At 40.3% G+C, this 18742-nt stretch overlaps 2 protein-coding genes across 2 annotated transcripts in view; both read left to right on the top strand.

Annotated features, from left to right (window-relative positions):
* Positions 1 to 391, top strand: part of LOC134851932 (SCO-spondin-like) — a 116675-nt gene extending 116284 nt beyond the window's left edge. Inside the window, exon 29 of the mRNA XM_063868207.1 lies at positions 210 to 391. Coding sequence (XP_063724277.1) covers positions 210 to 391 — 182 coding nt within the window. The remainder of the gene's footprint in view (positions 1 to 209) is intronic.
* A 1459-nt stretch (positions 392 to 1850) lies between these two features.
* On the top strand, positions 1851 to 17981 carry LOC134851931 (mucin-19-like). The gene is made up of 16 exons (XM_063868206.1): positions 1851 to 2099; positions 2367 to 2538; positions 3049 to 4130; positions 6067 to 6483; positions 6993 to 7164; positions 8030 to 8205; positions 9658 to 9849; positions 10260 to 10461; positions 10636 to 10871; positions 11199 to 11429; positions 11765 to 11948; positions 12194 to 12486; positions 12757 to 12909; positions 15515 to 15680; positions 15920 to 17886; positions 17973 to 17981. Exons 1-16 carry the CDS (start codon positions 1851 to 1853, stop codon positions 17979 to 17981), a joined length of 5901 nt encoding a protein of 1966 aa, XP_063724276.1.
* Positions 17982 to 18742: the final 761 nt, after the last annotated feature.

Genomic DNA, 18742 nt, shown 5'->3' with positions numbered 1-18742 from the left:
TTCCGGCTGGGTATTTTCTAAACAGCTCACTGGAGGCCCAGAACATCCGACATTTCTTTTGAGAGTTGGAGACTTCATCGCTTCACAGCCGATCTCGATGTTTCTTGATTTTGAGTACAATTTTTTCAGCTTGTCATTAAAAAAACCGCTGTGCGTCGAGTATGTGATTAGATAATCTGGTGCATCTTTTTAAAAGAATCTTGTTCTAGGAGTGTGCAGGTGTGAGGAGATGGGACAGGGAGAGGAGGAGACCCTGGACAATCCCGTCCTGGAGTGTGCAGAGGGCGATAAGTCACTCATCACCTTCGACGAGGTAATCATTGTTGATCGGACATTTGAAGAAAGTAATGTAAAAAAGTCAAAAATTTCAAACCCGTTTTCTCTACACTAGAAAAAATTTTGGGATTTTTTAAAGTTGTTCGAATCACGACTGAAAGGGCTTTAATATGATATATCACTCAACCCAGTCCGATGATTATTTGTGGTACCTGAAAAACTAAAACACACCCGAATACTAAGTTCCTCCCCATTTTCAATAGTCAGAACAATAAACCTTTAAATCTTACTTCATAATCATATGAGAATCATTACAATTTTTGTATTAATAAACGTGTAAATAGTAACCGTGTATTAGTTATGGTATCCTTAGATTGGAAACAATTTATTTTATGGTTGTTATTGCCTTTTTTTAATTGCAGCCCTCGACAGTGGAGGAGTTTGTGGTGACCCTGGGTGATGATATCGGAGCAGTGATGGTGGGAGCGAGAGTGGTCGTCTTGGTCACCACTGAAGATGGAACTCTGCTCATTCTTAACAGCACTTTCGGAGTTGAGCCTCTCGAACTGGTACGTTGAAAAAAAACTGTTTAAAATCACAAAATTATGCAGCATTTTAATGATCGAAATATGAGGCGTTACTCACCCTTCCTTAAAACAGCTTGAAAGTTTGTTTTCCTGTTTCTAAATGAAAGGCAGAAGACTAGGGTTTCGAAACTTTCCTAGTCCCAATTGTCATTTACGGCTGGGATTTTAAGGCGCGCTTTAAGGCTTAAGTGTTTTGAACCGATCCTCTAAATTCCGGATGCATTTACTAGGACGGATCTCCTGAGTTCGTGTCTCTAGTCGCCGAGGGATCCCTGCAAGTACCTCTCCTCTCGACCGAAGAAGGGAAACTGACTGCTACTATTGGCAGAAAGGGAGTGACTGTGTTTGAACATGCTACACTGGTCACCATTTTCTTCTCTAAGAGTTGCAAGGAGACAGACATCGATGTCACAACCACCGGATGCTTCCGTGAGTACTCAACCTTCAAAGTTAACCAGGTTGCAAAAAAGACTGCCGAAGTTTTCTCAATGCAAAAAAAAGGTCGGAAGTGAGATTGATTACACCACATGCTTTGGTATTCAGGATAAATGTCGATTTTCAACCAAATATTAACTGCTTGGGTCAAAGTTGGCAACCGTTTTGTTTTGGTTTTGACACATCATCGTTTTGGACATGTTCGTTGGCATTTTGTTGATTTTCTGCGTGATAGCTTACCGATTAGTGAAGTTATTATTACCGATTTGTCGATTTGTTACCAAATGATAATGGGGCAACAGATTAAGGCGTGTCTCAATTTTATCAACCTACATTTGTGATTGCGATTAATCTAGTGACGCGTTTCAAAACTCTCGACCAAAAAAATCATACAATTTTTCAGATCCCTCCACAACAACAACACCAGAAACTACAGCTGCAGAGACAACAGAAACGACAAGTGTCCAAGTCACCACTGCAGTCACGAAAGTCTGCTCTGATTTCGGTCTGGGTGAAGTCAAACAAGACATCGAAGACAAATGCTCAGTGAATATGACTGACCTTTCGACCTTCACACTCATCACCGTCGATGACCCCTCTGACCAGATTGAAGAACTAGTTATAACTAATGTGAACTTAATTTCTGACGACTCACTGAGTCTCGTGTACGAGGATGATCTTACGGCAAGGAAGAAGGCGGTCCAGATTATCGTAACTAGTGTAAACCCATCGTCTGGTGAAACTCCTCGAGTCGTGAGGATTTCAGGAGTCTTTTCAGTTGTGGAAGTTACTGAAGACGGCGTAAGTTCTTTCCAGTTATGAAAATAAAAAGTTTCAAATTTGAAATCTTTCTGAACATTTTTACATAACATGGTGCAAATCACGAATTGATTTACATAACATATTGGATCAATGTTTAAATGAAGCTTTTAAAATTGCACCAGAAAAGTCATTAGTTATGTAAGAAACTGAAGTAGACAAGGATTACATAAAATCAGCAGTATTTCTTAAGCGCCCGTTTTTTTTCTGGTTCAAACACAATTCGAATATGATTATTTCATGTTCCAGCCGGCGCCTCTGCTAGCATCTGGCAACATCTGGTCTGAGTTGACTCCTATCACTGAAGAGGACTACATTGTAATCGAGGGATTCACTCTCAAGGTGCCCGCTCTGCTCCTAGGAGTGAAGACAGAGAACTGTGGGGAACTGGACTCGTTCACAGCCCATATCTGCGGAGGAGGTCTCTCTTAGTTTCATTTCTTTTATTTTCTCCGAATATGTTGACAAAAATTGAAACTTAACTAATTCTACTCTTTCTGATATAACTGTTTTTCTGAATTTTGATGGTCTTGGCAAACAAGCAAGATGAAAATTTTTATCGTTGATAAAGCAAAGAGTTTTTGTATCAAAACATTTTTTGCGGAAAAAAAAACAAATTTATCTTGTCTCTCATCTTATAGAGGGTGGTTACGGAATGCATAAAGCGGCTGAAAAATCTGCTGCTTGAATAAACTTATAATGTGAACAACATTATAATGTGAATCGCTAATCATCCAAATTTTATTTTCTTGAAAGCCAAAACTGTTTCTGTAAACCTCGACATTTCTGCATAAAGTTTTTTCAATCTGTGAAGCTTACTGGGCATCAATCAACTGAAAAATTGATATTTTGTGTATAACCCGTCTATGGATGCGCGGATAACTTGCGTGATCTTAACCGTGTCCAAATATCATTAAGTTCTATGTTTTAGAAGCCCCTACAACCCAAAGAACTACATCATTGCCGACAACCATCACACCATGTGAAGAAGAAGGCATGTTTACCGTGACACCTCCTTCACTTCTCACGACAAAGGCGCCTTCTGGCACTATCACACCAAAAAGTGGAAGAACTACTGTTGGGCCACCAGGATCACCCGGCAGCGAAGGAACTACTGTGGGACCACCAGGATCACCCCGCAGCGGAGGAACTACTGCGGGACCACCAGGATCACCCGGCAGCGAAGGAATTACTGCAGGACCACCCGGAAGCGAAGGAACTACTGTGGGACTTCCAGGATCACCCGGAAGTGAAGGAACTACTGCGGGACCACCAGGATCACCCGGAAGCGAAGGAACTACTGTTGGGCCACCAGGATCACCCGGAAGCGAAGGAACTACTGTGGGACCTCCAGGATCACCCGGAAGCGAAGGAACTACTGCGGGACCACCAGGATCACCCGGAAGCAAAGGAACTACTGTGGGACCTCCAGGATCACCCGGAAGCGAAGGAACTACTGCGGGACCACCAGGATCACCCGGCAGCGAAGGAACTACTGCGGGACCACCACGATCACCCGGCAGCGAAGGAACTACTGCAAGACCACCAGGATCACCCGGCAGCGAAGGAACTACTGCGGGACCACCAGGATCACCCGGAAGCGAAGGAACTACTGTGGGACCACCAGGATCACCCGGCAGCGAAGGAACTACTGCGGGACCACCAGGATCACCCGGCAGCGAAGGAACTACTGCAGGACCACCTGGATCACCCGGCAGCGAAGGAACTACTGTGGGACCTCCAGGATCACCCGGCAGCGAAGGAACTACTGCGGGACCACCAGGATCACCCGGCAGCGAAGGAACTACTGCAGGACCACCAGGATCACCCGGAAGCGAAGGAACTACTGTGGGACCACCCGGCAGCAAAGGAACTACTGTGGGACCACTTGGTAGCGTGGGAACAACCGCGGGACCACCTGGAAGTGAAGGAACTACAGCGGTACCTTCCGGTCCTGGATTTATCTGTGATGAGATGGATTCTGATGAAAACCGAGCCGTCTATGGATACGAGGTTAGCTGGCTTGTGTTCAATAAAGAGCTCGTAAATACTTGAAAAAAGCTAATTATCGAGGTTGTTTCAAATGAAATAGCTTTTAAAATTAAAAATTTAACAAAAAGCAATCTTTTATCTGAAAAACCAATTTGTTTATAAGAAGTCTGGCGATTTACCACTTACACACTGATACGTTTTTAACCGCCATAGGCAGATAAGTTGAGAGTTTTTACTTCCAGGGAAAAAAATAACCGACGAGCTGTTCTCATCTTTATAGAGAACCACCCACTGTTGTTAACCATTGACTTCCATTTACATTTTAATGCACATTTTAATTTAGTTTTTGCGTTGAATGAAAATCACTGGTTGTTACATTATTTAACATCTACATTAATTGTTCTATTTTTCCTCGGCTGGGAAATGTCGCCTCACCCCTGCAACAAGCACGGATCATAGTTTGTTTGGAACGACCGATTTTTTTTACTAGTAGGTCGAATTTTTGACCAAGAGGTCATAAAATTCGCTTGAAGAGCAAAAGATCATTCCGAACAAATAAACATTGTGATGGCATTCTTAAAAGCTCCTGCCCTTCATTTTTATTTCCTGCATTTAGCCCGATTGAATTGATAAATAATTATAAAAAGGTATAATTTTCCATGCAGGGGAATGAAAGTTTGCCAATTCTTCTTTTTTTTTAAATATCTGTCGCAGTTTTTAAACTTAAATTTGTTTTTTCTTAACATACAAAGCGTGCAGTTTTGTTTCCTTTTTTATGTTAGAAAATTCGTGTTATTCATAAGTATCTTAAACTTAAAGTATATATATTTTTGAATATCGTGATTTTTCTCTCGTAATTGTTTTAGTTATTGTAATTTTTCCTCTTGATTTTTTTAAATATCTTGATTTTTTTGAACAACGTGATTTTATTTAAGTTGTCGTGATTTTTTTTAAATGTCGTGAGTTTTTTAGGAGCCTCAAACGGTGATGGAGATTAGACTGGGCGTGAGTGATGAAGTCACAGATGGTACTGAAGTGCTCATTCAGTTCCTGGATGACAGTGATGGTGTGGAGTACTTCTTGGAACAGGTGGATGGCAATGTGTTCAAGAAAGTCCCCGTGCAACAAGTCGAGGAGGGATCTGTGAGTGAAATTAATTGAGAAAATTGATTCTAATAGCTTATATACAATGAAATATGACTAAGCATATTTAAGAAAGCATCTAACCAAAATGAAGCGAAAAAGCTTAAACATAGATGTCCGAATGAATTACGAAAAATACGGCAACAATTGTTCAGCTAAATCTAAAACTCTACCCATTTTTGAAGTAAAACAGCACATGTTATTGTTGTTCGATTGATTGCCTTAGAGATAATTTTACTGGAAGCAGTAGGTTGAAAGCTGAAAACAGTACTTAGTACATTAACGTAAGTGAAATCGAAAATATCAGCACTAAAATGGTGCTCGCCAAGTTTGTTTCGAACATAGATAAGATTCAAATTGAGTTTTTATTTTTTCTAATTATATCACCCTTTCAGGAGCCTTTCTTCGAAGTGGGCCCCAGCAGTGACTTGAGTGAGATCTTCTTCGCCAATGAGGATGACTCAGTCGAGATCAGCGTGAAGACACTCACTCTCTCCATCAAAGGCTGCACCGAGGGATCTGTTGATCTGCTATTCGTATCATGTTTCAGTTAGTTTTATTCTTTGTTTCAATTAATAATTTACCCATATTGCACAAATAATTTTGCTAAGCACGTAACTAAGACGCAATTTGTTACTCTGGTATCAATTTTGTTCATATAAAACCTTATATCATGATCCGCTTTGCTTTCATAACAATTTTTTCTTTCAAAAATTATGTATTGCTCAATAAAAAAATTTAAAATGAATTTACTTTTAAGCGCTAGGCTAACAACCTTCTTTTCTGGTTTCATAGAGAGCGCATGCATTTGCAGAGCGCTTTGTGGTTCGAATTAATGAAAAATCTGTTTCTAGAAGAATCAACTACAACTTCATCGTCGTCAACAACTCCTATGTACCCTGCTGAATTGACATGCGCCCACTTGGGCCGAAAAGAACTAGACAGTCAGCCTGAGGCACCTTGCTCCGTGGACATGTCAGATCTCTCAACATTTGTCAAGATTCCTCTGGACCTCATGGAATCATGGACTGTCGAGGACTTGGTTCTGACTAACCTGGAATCCGTTGACGAGGACTTGAAACTCGTGATTGAAGCAGCAAATGGCGTGAAGAAGTCAGTGACCTTGACTGGAATTGTTGCGGTGACGACAGACATTCCTGACACTTCATCAAAGGAGGTCAAAGTTCTGGTCGGATCTGTTGTTTTGACAACTGTAGATGAAGCTTCCGGAGTAAGTATTGTTAAATCATGAGATATCTTCTGATCTCCTAATAAACCAAAAACGATTGCTATAGCAGCGTATATAAGTACTTGAAAAACTATCGGAGCGATTATTGAAAAATATATACTTAATGAATGCAGTAGCGTATATGGGGTGAGGGGGTCAGCGTTTTTGGGCATAGATGCTCAGCCCACTGGCCTCTCAAAGTGCCCCTCTTAGTAACGAAATCCATTTTTTGCTCAACTAACCCGAAATTTTTCAAAGTGCGCCTCCTTTGGTGCCAATATGCACTAAATTTGAGTAGAAAGCGCGCCGAAAAAATGCGATTTTTGATAATTTAGTCCGAATCTTCCAAAAAGTACCCTAAATTTTACTTACCCAAAATTTCACAAAATTTCATTTTTATCACACCGGTTTAGAGGACTGCCTTGAATAGTTATACAATCTCCATCGCTCGAATCTAAAAACTATTCAAACTATTTAAGGAATAATTCAAACTATTTTTCTTCTTTTTGCAGCCTGTGAACCCTCTGTTTGATGACCCCACCGACGTTCTCGCAGAAGTGACCTCGGATGACTTTGTGGTGGTGAAAGGAGTGAGTCTCACTGGATCGGCACTGTACCTCGGAGCCCCAACTGAAGATTGCAAGAAGCCAGATGCAGTTGTCAGTCTGCACGTATGCGGAGAAGGTAGGTGTTGAAAGGTTGAAAGACCATCGAGCCGAAGTGTCAATTTGCCGAACAGGCTGGAAACAGTATCGATGAGGAGATAAACAAACAGAAACTTGAGTCTTATCTCACTTGCGGTGATACACTATTTTCATCAATAAGCAGTTTCGGCAAACTGACGCACAATTTTTTCGGCAAACGGATCTTTCGGTACGATTCCATGCCACCGTCGAAAATTCCGAATGTTTAGTTTTATTAGTTTATTGGAGATTACTGTATTTAAGAGTAATGAACATAGTGAGTGAGTAATCTTATAAAGATTTTGGTGACTTTTTGTGTTTTTTCAGAAAAAAAAAGTCTTTAAGTTTGTTCACGCTCATTTTTAATTTTTCGCGTTTTGAGTTTTGATTTGTTGTAAAATCATTTCATTTTCTTTGTGAAAAGAAAGAAAAACTCCACTATCGAACAGCCAAAGTGTAAAGGTCACGAAAAACGTTATCGGCTACTAATTTCGAAAATGGAACATAAGTATCAGATTTCCCAGCAAACAAAAAGTTTTACCTGTTGATACAATTTTCTCAAATTGGGTTCATTTAATAAAAAAAACTGGCGAAACATAAATTGTTCGTGAAATTCAAAGATTTAACGACAAATTTTTCTTCTTTAAAATTCGCCAGTTGAATTTTATCAAAAAACAAGTAAGTTTTTTTTCTGTTACCTTGCGTTCATTACTCTTTTCCAACTGTCAGTTGGCTCTGGTTTAAGTTTTTGAAATTTTTCAAGCTCACAAAGTTAAATGATGACAACGCTCAAATTAACAGTTACATAAATATTTTTTGAGCTGTTTTCTTTAAGGTTTTCCGAAATATAATGTTGCTATTTGTAGAAACGACAGTGACTGAAGTGACAACGACAGTGGTGACAACTGAGACCACGACTGAACTGTCCACAACCACCAAGTTCAAAGTATGTGTAGACGACGAGAGAGACACTGTGACGTCAGACTCTCCTTTGTCGACTCCACTGGGCAGCGCACCTGTCAAAATCATCGATTTGGACCCAGTAAGTTATAAGTTATTATACTAGTAGATTTACAAATAAGGTTTATGTGTAAAAACTTAGCGTGATATAAATGGCTCGTCCTTGCACACAAGCGGCCAGTTTTTTGGAAGGTTGTTCCTTTTTTTTCAAAAAGTAACCTGCTGATTCTGAGGTTGATAGGACATTTAAGCTAACATGATGGTTAGATTCTCCGTGCGTAATCTGTTTTACCCTGTTTTTTTTTGTAGAAAAGCAGATATGGACTTCGAAAAAATGCCTTTTTAAATTTTACCGTTCTTATTTATAGTTTTCATGACTTTTCGCGGAAACTACTTGCTAAATCTGATGTTAAGGGTTCAATCTACAAATCAAAGTGTAGAATTTTTCTCTGCATTAAAGACTAATCCCATGCTGTAGAAGAGAAATGTATATGGATTTATGAAAAGTCAAATTTTTGAATTTTTGATCGAATGTTGGAATCTTTTTCACTTTTTTGCGAAAACTATCCGGCCAAATCTGAAATCAAGACTTCTAGTGAAGAAACAGGTATTAGTTTTCTCCTTCAAAATAGCGATTAACCACCTACTTAAGCAGAGAAACACTAGGATTTAGCGTAAAGTCCATTTGTTTTGCAATTTTGAAATTACGCGTTTTCGTATCAGCACAATATATAATAATATATGATTTTAAAAATTAGAAAATGTAGATCCAGCATTAGCTCCAAATTACTTCCAAACAACTGTGGCGCAGATGCAAGGACGTGAGACTCCTAATCAACAGGTCAAATATTTAAACCCGGAACATTGAAATCGTTTTTTTTGGTCGAGTTTTTGCTGCAGGATATTGGCAATTTGATAGAAACTGTACCTGCTTTATTGGTGGCTAGTTTTCGCACTAGCGATCCGCGTAGTTGATTATTACGAACATTTTTTTAAAACCTAAATCGGACACAAAAGTGTTCATTGAAAGTGGAAAGTGTTCACTTATTTGGTGGCACTTTTGCTATAATCTCGATCTAGCATTGGAAATATCTTAGCATCTGTTCTCTGCTTTATCTCTGGCTAGTGTGTGTGATGTATTAAGCAAGTTAGGGTGAGTGGTTAGTGCGTGAGACGTTTAATCTCTAGTTCGCAGTAGGCCGCAGATCGAATCCGAGACCTGGCCGAACGTTTACTAAGTGAATTAAAAGCGGTCTTCCAGCAGATAAATCCTTGTCTCAACAAAAAAAAATTCTAGATATATGTTTTACCTTTTCCTTATTTCACTTTGATTTGTCGGTTTAGAGCTCTTTTTTGCATTTTCCTCGCTTGTGTTTGCAAAGCGCAGCATGGCGTCTGTGCAAAATTATACAGTAGTCCTTTTTTAGCTATGCGTACAATGAAAAATCATGACCTAGACCATCATGGGTTCCGAAGATAATTTAGCTTTTTATCAGTTCTTTTCTACTCGATGTAACTTACTTTTTGTTTCTAGGCAGTGATTGTGACTGAAGTGAATGTGACATTCAACTACCCTGTTCTTGACTCCCCTCCTTCTCTGGTGGTGATCTTCAACGACGGATCCGACTCTTTCTTCGAGGTATCCTTCTCCCCAGATGGAACTAAAGAGCAGAGTCTCGTGAAGTCACCACTCCTCGACACATCAGTGGAACCCGTACAAATCTACGTTAGTCTTTCTTTTGTCTTTTTCTTAATATAGTTGAAGTTACATCATCGATAATCTCCTTGAACTGCTTTTGAAAAATTATCCATAACGACGCTAATTTGCGTTACTATATCTGCTTTGATCTCCAATAGAAGGAAATTAGGTATAAACCACATTACTCATACCAATATAATGTTGTGGTGACAAACCGTGATATAGTCAACTTACCCGGGCAAACTCACCTCAAGACTAAACTTCTCCTTAGAATTTTCAGTAATTAAAGGTTAGAACGTTCAACCAATTATTGTAATTGGTTTACTCGATCCTTAATTTAGTCTTGTAAGTTCCTAGAAAAAGTGATAACCCGAGATTTTGTTTATTTGCGTTTTAATTTTTTATTATTTAAGTGATAACCTGAGACATACTTTTAGCCTCCTTCGGAATCTGTACCTGATGTGACCATAACCCAGTTGCCGGATCAACCCGAAACTTACTTGCTCACCATCCTGTTGACAACTGAGTTGCCAGGAGTGACTGAAGACGGGTTCCTGGCCTCCGAGGTCTACCTCAAGAAGGGACCTAAATCGGGAGACTTGGAAAACGTCAAAGTGTCTGTACAGACTTGCTCGCACCGTAAGCTTCTTCTCTCACTTGAGATTTTCATTTCAATGATTGTTTTAAGAAAAACTAATGCCTCGATAACCTCGCCTTTTGAATTTTTCTTGAATGGTCTGTTTACGGGCGCATTTCAATCCCATTTTCTGAGATGATGGATTTGTGTGTCTATTTTGACCTGTTATCTTTTAGCAACATCTACAACCATCACCACCACCTCCACAACCGAGACAGTCTCGACAGTCCCCTCCTCCTCCCTCTCGGAATCCACCATCGTCACCACTCTAACCACCACTCCCCCCTTCAGCTGTGAGGAGGAGATGAGTGTGGGAGTGGAGACCAAGGGGCAGAGTGTGTCTGTGCCTGAAGAGTGTGAAGAGGGAAGCGAGACTGGAATGACTGAACAACAAGTGATCCCATTCGACGAGGTAACAATTACATTTATTCAAACACTTATACCGTTTTCATTGATATAAAAAAAACTTTTTGCAAAAAATGCAAGTTAATGGTAAAATGATTGAGAAAATTTAAAAAACGAAATCAAAAAAGCGTGTTATGTTCCGAATTGATTAAATCAATATTTAAAGTAAGTTGCCATTTTTCTTATTTCGGATTTCCAGTTGAAGAAGTTTTTAATGTAGATCCGATTAGGTTTTTCTTCGATTGTCCAATGATTGTAATAACAATTGAATAACAGTTAATGATTTAATAACAGTTAAATTGTAGTTTCTGGCTTCACAATTGTTGATTTTTAGACCGTGTACCTCGACAGTCTGGTGATCAGCATCGACCCAACTTCGGCAGCTGATATTCCTGAGGACTCTTCTCTCACATTCGAAGTCTTGTTTGTCGTCAAACAAGGAATCACCACAACCGTTGCTCCAGGGGGGTCTGCGGCGACTCCAGAGATAGTTCCGGTGACTGGGACGTTCACAATCAGCGAAGAATTTGGAAACATCATTCCAGTTGACGAATCTACCTCACCTGTGAGTTGGAATTTAACTGGAAGCTGGTTGCGATTTTAACACTCATTTGTTATTGTATTATTTTTTTTTCGTTTACAATAATTTTCGGCGATATTTTTATTATCTTATGGTATTTAGGATCAACCTCATCATCCTCAACATTTTTGAATCAAAATTTGGTCTTCTTAAAAACTTTTTCAAAATCTTTACGTAATCTTATCTTTTTTAATTTTTTAGAAAATATGTGATTTTCCTATGCAGCACTTATATTTGAAATTTATACCACAAAGAAATATAATCTTGCCCCTTTTTGTGATTTCTTCGCGTTGAGATGTTCGTTTTTGTTTCCCATACAGAGTGTTGTGAAGCAGTTCACGCTGGCCGGTTCCTCCCTCCCCACTTCGGACGGGAGTGACCCCACAGTGGTGGATGTGCTGGCCACAGTTCCAGACAGTCTGGAAGTAGACGAGATTGTGATTGTGATCAAAGCATGCAGCAAAGTCGCAGTGGAGACCAACTACACTGGATGTGTACCGGCTGGTCAGTATCAGCTGATATGAAAGTAATATATAATCGACAAAACTTGCAGGACTCTCAGGAACTTCATCTCTTTGCCACACAGAAATTACAGTTGATTGCATTCGGAAACAGTTAATGGCATCCATTTTTTCTCTAAGTGCGCTGAAGGTCAATTTATACGTTTAAATGGGAGCGTACGCTTGAATTCCGAGGAACTTGAAATCCGAGGATAACTTTCGACTGACCACATTTAAACATCTGTTTAGAAACCACACAATTGACTACAACAGAAATAACAACCGTCTACACGACCGAATCGATCCCCCCAGGATCTACTGTGACAACAGTCACCACCCAATCATTCGCATCAACCCCAGCCCCAACTCTAGCCAGCACAGTCCTCACCACCCCCACCCCATGCACCGAGACAGACATGACACCTGTCGAGGGGGGTGACAAAGAGGTCACGTGTGCTATCGCGATGGACGATACAGTTGAAGATGTGATGTTGTCTGTTGAAGCTGATTCAATTTTCATCGAACTTGATTTGAACCCAGAGGCAAGTTTGAATTTGCTAATTATGTGATATTATACACTGATTTATTAATGTGTCGATGAACGTAGTTGGGTTAATTTAATCAAAAAGGTGTCAATCATAAGTTCTTCTACAAATTCAAAAATTCGAAAGTTGACATTTTTTCAAAGGATAAGTCGATATTTTTTCTGTGGTAAAGTTTCCTTGCTCAAAAGTTGCTTAAAATAAATCTCCGAACATTTTTCTTTTTCTTTCTTATCATTTTTATTCTAAAAGTAGAGAAAATTGTTTCAGGGCGAGGAAATAGACGAGATCAAAGTGTCTCCGACTGAGTTGTCGAATGGAGTGCAGATTGTGTTCACAGTGAAGATCACAGACCAAAACTTCGAAGAGTATTTTGTCGCCTACAATGAAGATGACGGACTGTACACTGCCACAACTGCACAGGTAACCTCTATCATTTACTAATTAGGAATTATGTTATACTCAATGATATCTGTTTAAATACATAAAATTTTAAATTAGAAAAATAATTGTAAATGGAAGTTAAGATTAAAATTAAAATTGCTGAAGAGAAAAAAAACAATAAAAAAATTTGTTGCAATTTCAATAATTTGATTTTCCTTGCGATAAGCCAGGGTATTGCAATCGGGTACTAGACTTTTCTTCATAAATAACTTTGTTCGCAGGTTTCATACCCTGAGCTTTTCTGTTTCAGCAGACTTATTTTGGGCATATTAGCATTTTAAATATCCGGCCTAATTACACCATGAGCTTGCGAAACGTAGTGTATTAGTACGAACTTTCTTTAAAAGTGTACGGATGTTCATTAAAAGTGTTCACTTATTTGGTGGCACTTTTGCTATAATGAAGATCTATAGCATTTGATCACGATCTATAGCATTGGAAATTTTTTAGCATCTGTTCTCTGCTTTATTTGTAGCTAGTTTTTGTGATTTAATAACAGTCCGAGGCTGAGTGGTTAGTCCGTGAGATGCATAATATCTAGGTCTTAGATCGAATCCGAGACTTAAACGAATTTTTACTAATACGAGGCTTATTTCTCTTTTTTCTTAACGCACTTAATAGAACTGCTTTTGGTCGTATTCTGGCTAGAACTTGCGAAGCGAAGCTTCGCCTCTGTGTTGAAATTTCTTTTGTAACTTGGTCGTAATTTTCCCAACTGGATTTGTTGAAAATTCACTTTTATTAAGTTTTGTGCTTTCTTTTTTTCGGCTTAATAGATATCGGCCTATTTTATATCAACTTAGTGGCCTCTTTTTGCGTCGCTCCATCATCGAAAAAATTTTGTGTGCGTGTGTGTGTTCTTAGCGAAAGGCTACTTCAATTTTTATGTTAGATCAGAATTTTTTGAGTTTTTGTCGGCATGAAGGGCTACTGCTCAGGTTTTTTCGGCTTTTTTACTTATTGGTAAATATAAATTCAATCAATCATATGAAGCATCTGCTTGAGATGGCAAAGGCTTGTTAGAATCTAGCCTAGACCTGGTTTTTGTACACTTCAGTTTTTGTGCTTTTTCGGACTATTGTCCTTCTGTTTATTTTTATCAGCTTAACTCGTGTAGCCCGAACTTTCTATAAAGCTAAACTTTCTTTCAAGTTTTTTAACACCAATGTTTAAGACAACAAAGCCCGGGAATTCGATTCCAGTTGCGATCTGTTTTTTTTTGAAAACTGAAAATTTTCGGCTAGTTTAGCTTTTTGTCTATCTGCCTATTTTTGTCAGCTTAGTTCCAAAAAAAGTAATTTGAATTTTTGGCTTTTTTCTAGCATTTTGAAAGCTCCTGTTAAAGTTCCTTATAGCGCAGCTAATTTTTTCCTGATTTTAGAACTTTTTTGCAATTTTTATATGTTTTTTTTTTGACAAAAACGGTTTTTGAAGTTTTTTCTATTTTTCATTTGATTTTAATCATAGTCATTTGCTGTTGTATCACAAGAGGTACGAAGTTCAGCTGTGCCTCTGTGTAACATTTTAAATTGTACATAAACAAACAAAAAGTTTGATTTTTTGATAATTCTGAGCAATTTTTGCAAGCTCTATCTTAAAATGACATTTTTGATTTGTTTATAAATACCAATTTATGTGGATAATTTTCATAAACTAAGCATCTAGTCGTGAAGTAATGACTCAATGGCTTTTAAACAGTTTTTTACTCAAAATTGCTGCTGAAGTTGACGAAAAAATGGTGATGAAGCAAAGATTTTATTTTACCCTTGCGATAGCTAGGGTATTGTAGTCGGGTACAAGTCTTTTGTTGTATTTTTTGTGGTATTGTAGAATTGTTTTTTTTTGTTTTGTTTCTACATTATAGTTGCCTTAAGTGTTCTGATTTACCTCTGATGTTTGAAATTTTTTCGAGCCTTTACTTTTTTTTTTGCTTGAAAACTTTATTCTGCCGAAATGATTTTTTATTGGCTCGGTGATTTACTTTCGATTCATTTCGGAGGAAACAAAATTTTTATCCTCACCTCTGGATCGCACAAAATGCTAAAAATTTCTATAGAAATTTCAGTTTGTTTTGCATGACAACAATTTTTTTTCGGCTTTTTTTCTTTTCTTTTTTTTGGCTTGATAGGTTTTGGCCTATATAATATCGCTCTAATGCTTATATTGCGTCTTTCGACGTGCGAAAAAAAAATTGTTCGTGCGTGTCTGTGTTTTGGATGTGAGGGGACTTGTTAATTGTTGATTTTGTTTTCGGCTTGAAGTGTTTCTTGCCAAGGTATTTTTCGGTTTTGTTACCGTTTGGTAAATTTTCTTCCGATGCTTATTTCACATTTGATTGTCTTGGCATGTTTTTTACTTGAAAACTAGCCTTATTTTTTGATAGATCGAGTTTTCTCGATTTTTTTTCGATCGATTTTTTTTTCGATTTTTTTTTCTGACAGCGGCTTTTTATTTTGTATTGCAAGTGATGCGAAGCTCAGCTTCGCCTCTGTATTGTAGCTTTCAAAGACTGCTATCATCGCTTTTTAATCAGAAATTATCCATCTTATTTTAGTCTGCTTTGCTGGAATAAAAATTGTTATAGAAATTCGACGGGTCAGTCGATCTGCTGGACAAAGAAGAAGACACATTGCTGGCTGTGAGAGTTGTCATCGAGATATTCGCCCAGAGCTCAGCTAACAGTCTAACAGAAGAGTGCATCAAAAACATCGACACTACATTCACTGCCCAAATTCTCAATTGCCACGAACGTAAGCCATCATTTTTCATTTTGGTAGACTTGATTAAAACTTAGTTTTCAATTTGAACTCGAAATGCTATCAAGTTTGAAATTAGTCCTTACAGTAGAATTCTCGTCTTAGTTGAAATCAAATTATGCTTTTCCAAAATCATATACCTGCCATTGTAGAAAATAACACCGTTTAGCTAGATTTGATTTGAATATTACTAATATGAAAATTCAGTTTTATATCTTGAAAATATGTTTCAGAAGCAACAACAACATCATCGCCTACCACAACCATCAGTCCATGCGGTGTAGAAGAAATGTTTACGCTACCTCCACCAACTAAGACCGGGACAACAATAGCACCAATGACGACGCCAGGTACTACTGTAGGGCCACCTGGCAGCGAAGGAACTACTGCGGGACCACCAGGTCCACCCGCCAGCAAAGGAACTACTGTGGGACCACCAGGATCACCCGGCAGCGAAGGAACTACTGTGGGACCACCAGAATCACCGAGCAGCGAAGGAACTACTGCGGGACCACCAGGATCACCCGGCAGCAAAGGAACTACTGTGGGACCACCAGGATCACCCGGCAGCGAAGGAACTACTGCGGGACCACCAGGAACACCCGGCAGCGAAGGAACTACTGCGGGACCACCAGGAACACCCGGCAGCGAAGGAACTACTGCGGGACCACCAGGAACACCCGGCAGCGAAGGAACTACTGCGGGACCACCAGGAACACCCGGCAGCGAAGGAACTACTGTGGGACCACCAGAATCACCGAGCAGCGAAGGAACTACTGCGGGACCACCAGGATCACCCGGCAGCAAAGGAACTACTGTGGGACCACCAGGTTCACCGGGAAGCGAAGGAACAACTGCGGGACCACCAGGATCACCGAGCAGCAAAGGAAGTACTGCGGGACCACCAGGGCCACCCGGTAGCGAAGGAACTACTGCAGGACCACCCGGCAATGAAGGAACTACTGCTGGACCACCCGGCAGCGAAGGAACTACTGCTGGACCACCAGGATCACCCGGCAGCAAAGGAACTACTGTTGGACCTCCAGGATCACCTGGCAGCGAAGGAACTACTGTTGGACCACCAGGATCAGCCGGCAGCAAAGGAACTACAGTTGGACCTCCAGGATCACCTGGCAGCGAAGGAACTTCTGTGGGACCACCAGGACCGCCCGGCAGCGAAGGAACTACTGCGGGACCACCAGGATCACCGGGCAGCGAAGGAACTACTGCGGGACCACCAGGAACACCGGGCAGCGAAGGAACTACTGCGGGTTCACCAAGATCACCAGGCAGCGAAGGAACAACTGCGGGACCACCAGGATCACCGGGCAGCAAAGGAAGTACTGCGGGGCCACCAGGGCCACCCGGTAGCGAAGGAACTACTGCAGGACCACCCGGCAGCGAAGGAACTACTGCGGGAGCACCCGGCAGCGAAAGAACTACTGCGGGACCACCAGGATCACCCGGCAGCAAAGGAACTACTTTTGGACCTCCAGGATCACCTGGCAGCGAAGGAACTACTGTGGGACCACCAGGACCGCCTGGCAGCGAAGGAACTACTGCGGGACCACCAGGATCACTGGGCAGCAAAGGAACTACTGCGGGACCACCAGGATCACCGGGCAGCGAAGGAACAACTGCGGGTTCACCAAGATCACCAGGCAGCGAAGGAACAACTGCGGGACCACCAGGATCACCGGGCAGCAAAGGAAGTACTGCGGGGCCACCAGGGCCACCCGGTAGCGAAGGAACTACTGCAGGACCACCCGGCAGCGAAGGAACTACTGCGGGAGCACCCGGCAGCGAAAGAACTACTGCGGGACCACCAGGATCACCCGGCAGCAAAGGAACTACTTTTGGACCTCCAGGATCACCTGGCAGCGAAGGAACTACTGTGGGACCACCAGGACCGCCTGGCAGCGAAGGAACTACTGCGGGACCACCAGGATCACTGGGCAGCAAAGGAACTACTGCGGGACCACCAGGATCACCGGGCAGCGAAGGAACAACTGCGGGACCACCAGGATCACCTGGAAGCGAAGGAACAACTGCGGGACCACCAGGATCACTGGGCAGCAAAGGAAGTACTGCGGGACCACCAGGTGGCGAGAGAACTACCGTGGGAGGTGGAGCTACTACTGAATACTGCGAAGATGGAATGCCTGCTGGCTCAATTACTTCTGTGTTCTACAGTTACGAGGTATTTGTTGTTGGCCTTTTTACCCCCGAAATGTTTTGGCCTGTTTGTTTTCTTGCTAGTGTTTTTAAATGAGGTTTTTTATTAAGACTACTTAGTTGTGATCAATGTGGTACTGATTTTTTATATGAAATATCGGAGCACGTTCTTGCAATATCTAAGATTTTCTGTTAATTTTTTGTCGAACACTGTTTGAGTGCAAGGAATTTCCACAAATTCTTAATTAATTATTTTGAAACTGTTTGAAATCCAAATTTATCCTTCATTTCTAGTTATTTGTCGTTTCTCTATTTCTACATTCAAGGTATTGGCTCAATTTTTGTAAAGTCTTCAACAAATCTTGCATCAACTTTGAAACAAGTTTTGTAGTAACTTGAAGAAAGTGTTATTATGTGTTAAAATTTGATAGATTCAAAGATCAATTGGTAAAAATTATTGAAGCATTATAAAGAGCTGGCTTCTGGCATCACTAATTAAACCGCGCTAATCGCTAACTTGCGAATTCTGATAACAATATGTGAAAAAAATAGTAATACTCTCTGAAGCAAAATGGTCAGTAGATATATTTGCGATTAGTGGTCTCGCATTGAGATTTTTACCAGGGGTGAGAATATGGTGGGGGTGCTGACCAGTCAATGTTTTTGAAAATTTTTACTATCTCTATTTTCATAAATTTTCATCTAAGTTATGCTAAAATCTAAAATTTAATGTGATCCGAAAATGGGAGGGAAGAAACTATGGGTAGGGTGTTTTTTGACCATTATTAAGTTCCTCAAAAAATTGTCGGAATCGAGTGTCGTATCAATTTAACGCCCTGTTCAGCGATATTCGAATTCCAAAAAAAAATCAAAAATCACAA

Source organism: Symsagittifera roscoffensis, chromosome 7 (genome assembly GCF_963678635.1).
Source record: "Symsagittifera roscoffensis chromosome 7, txSymRosc1.1, whole genome shotgun sequence".
Classification (NCBI taxonomy): Eukaryota; Metazoa; Xenacoelomorpha; order Acoela; family Convolutidae; genus Symsagittifera; species Symsagittifera roscoffensis.
This window is presented reverse-complemented; position numbering and strand designations above follow the sequence as displayed.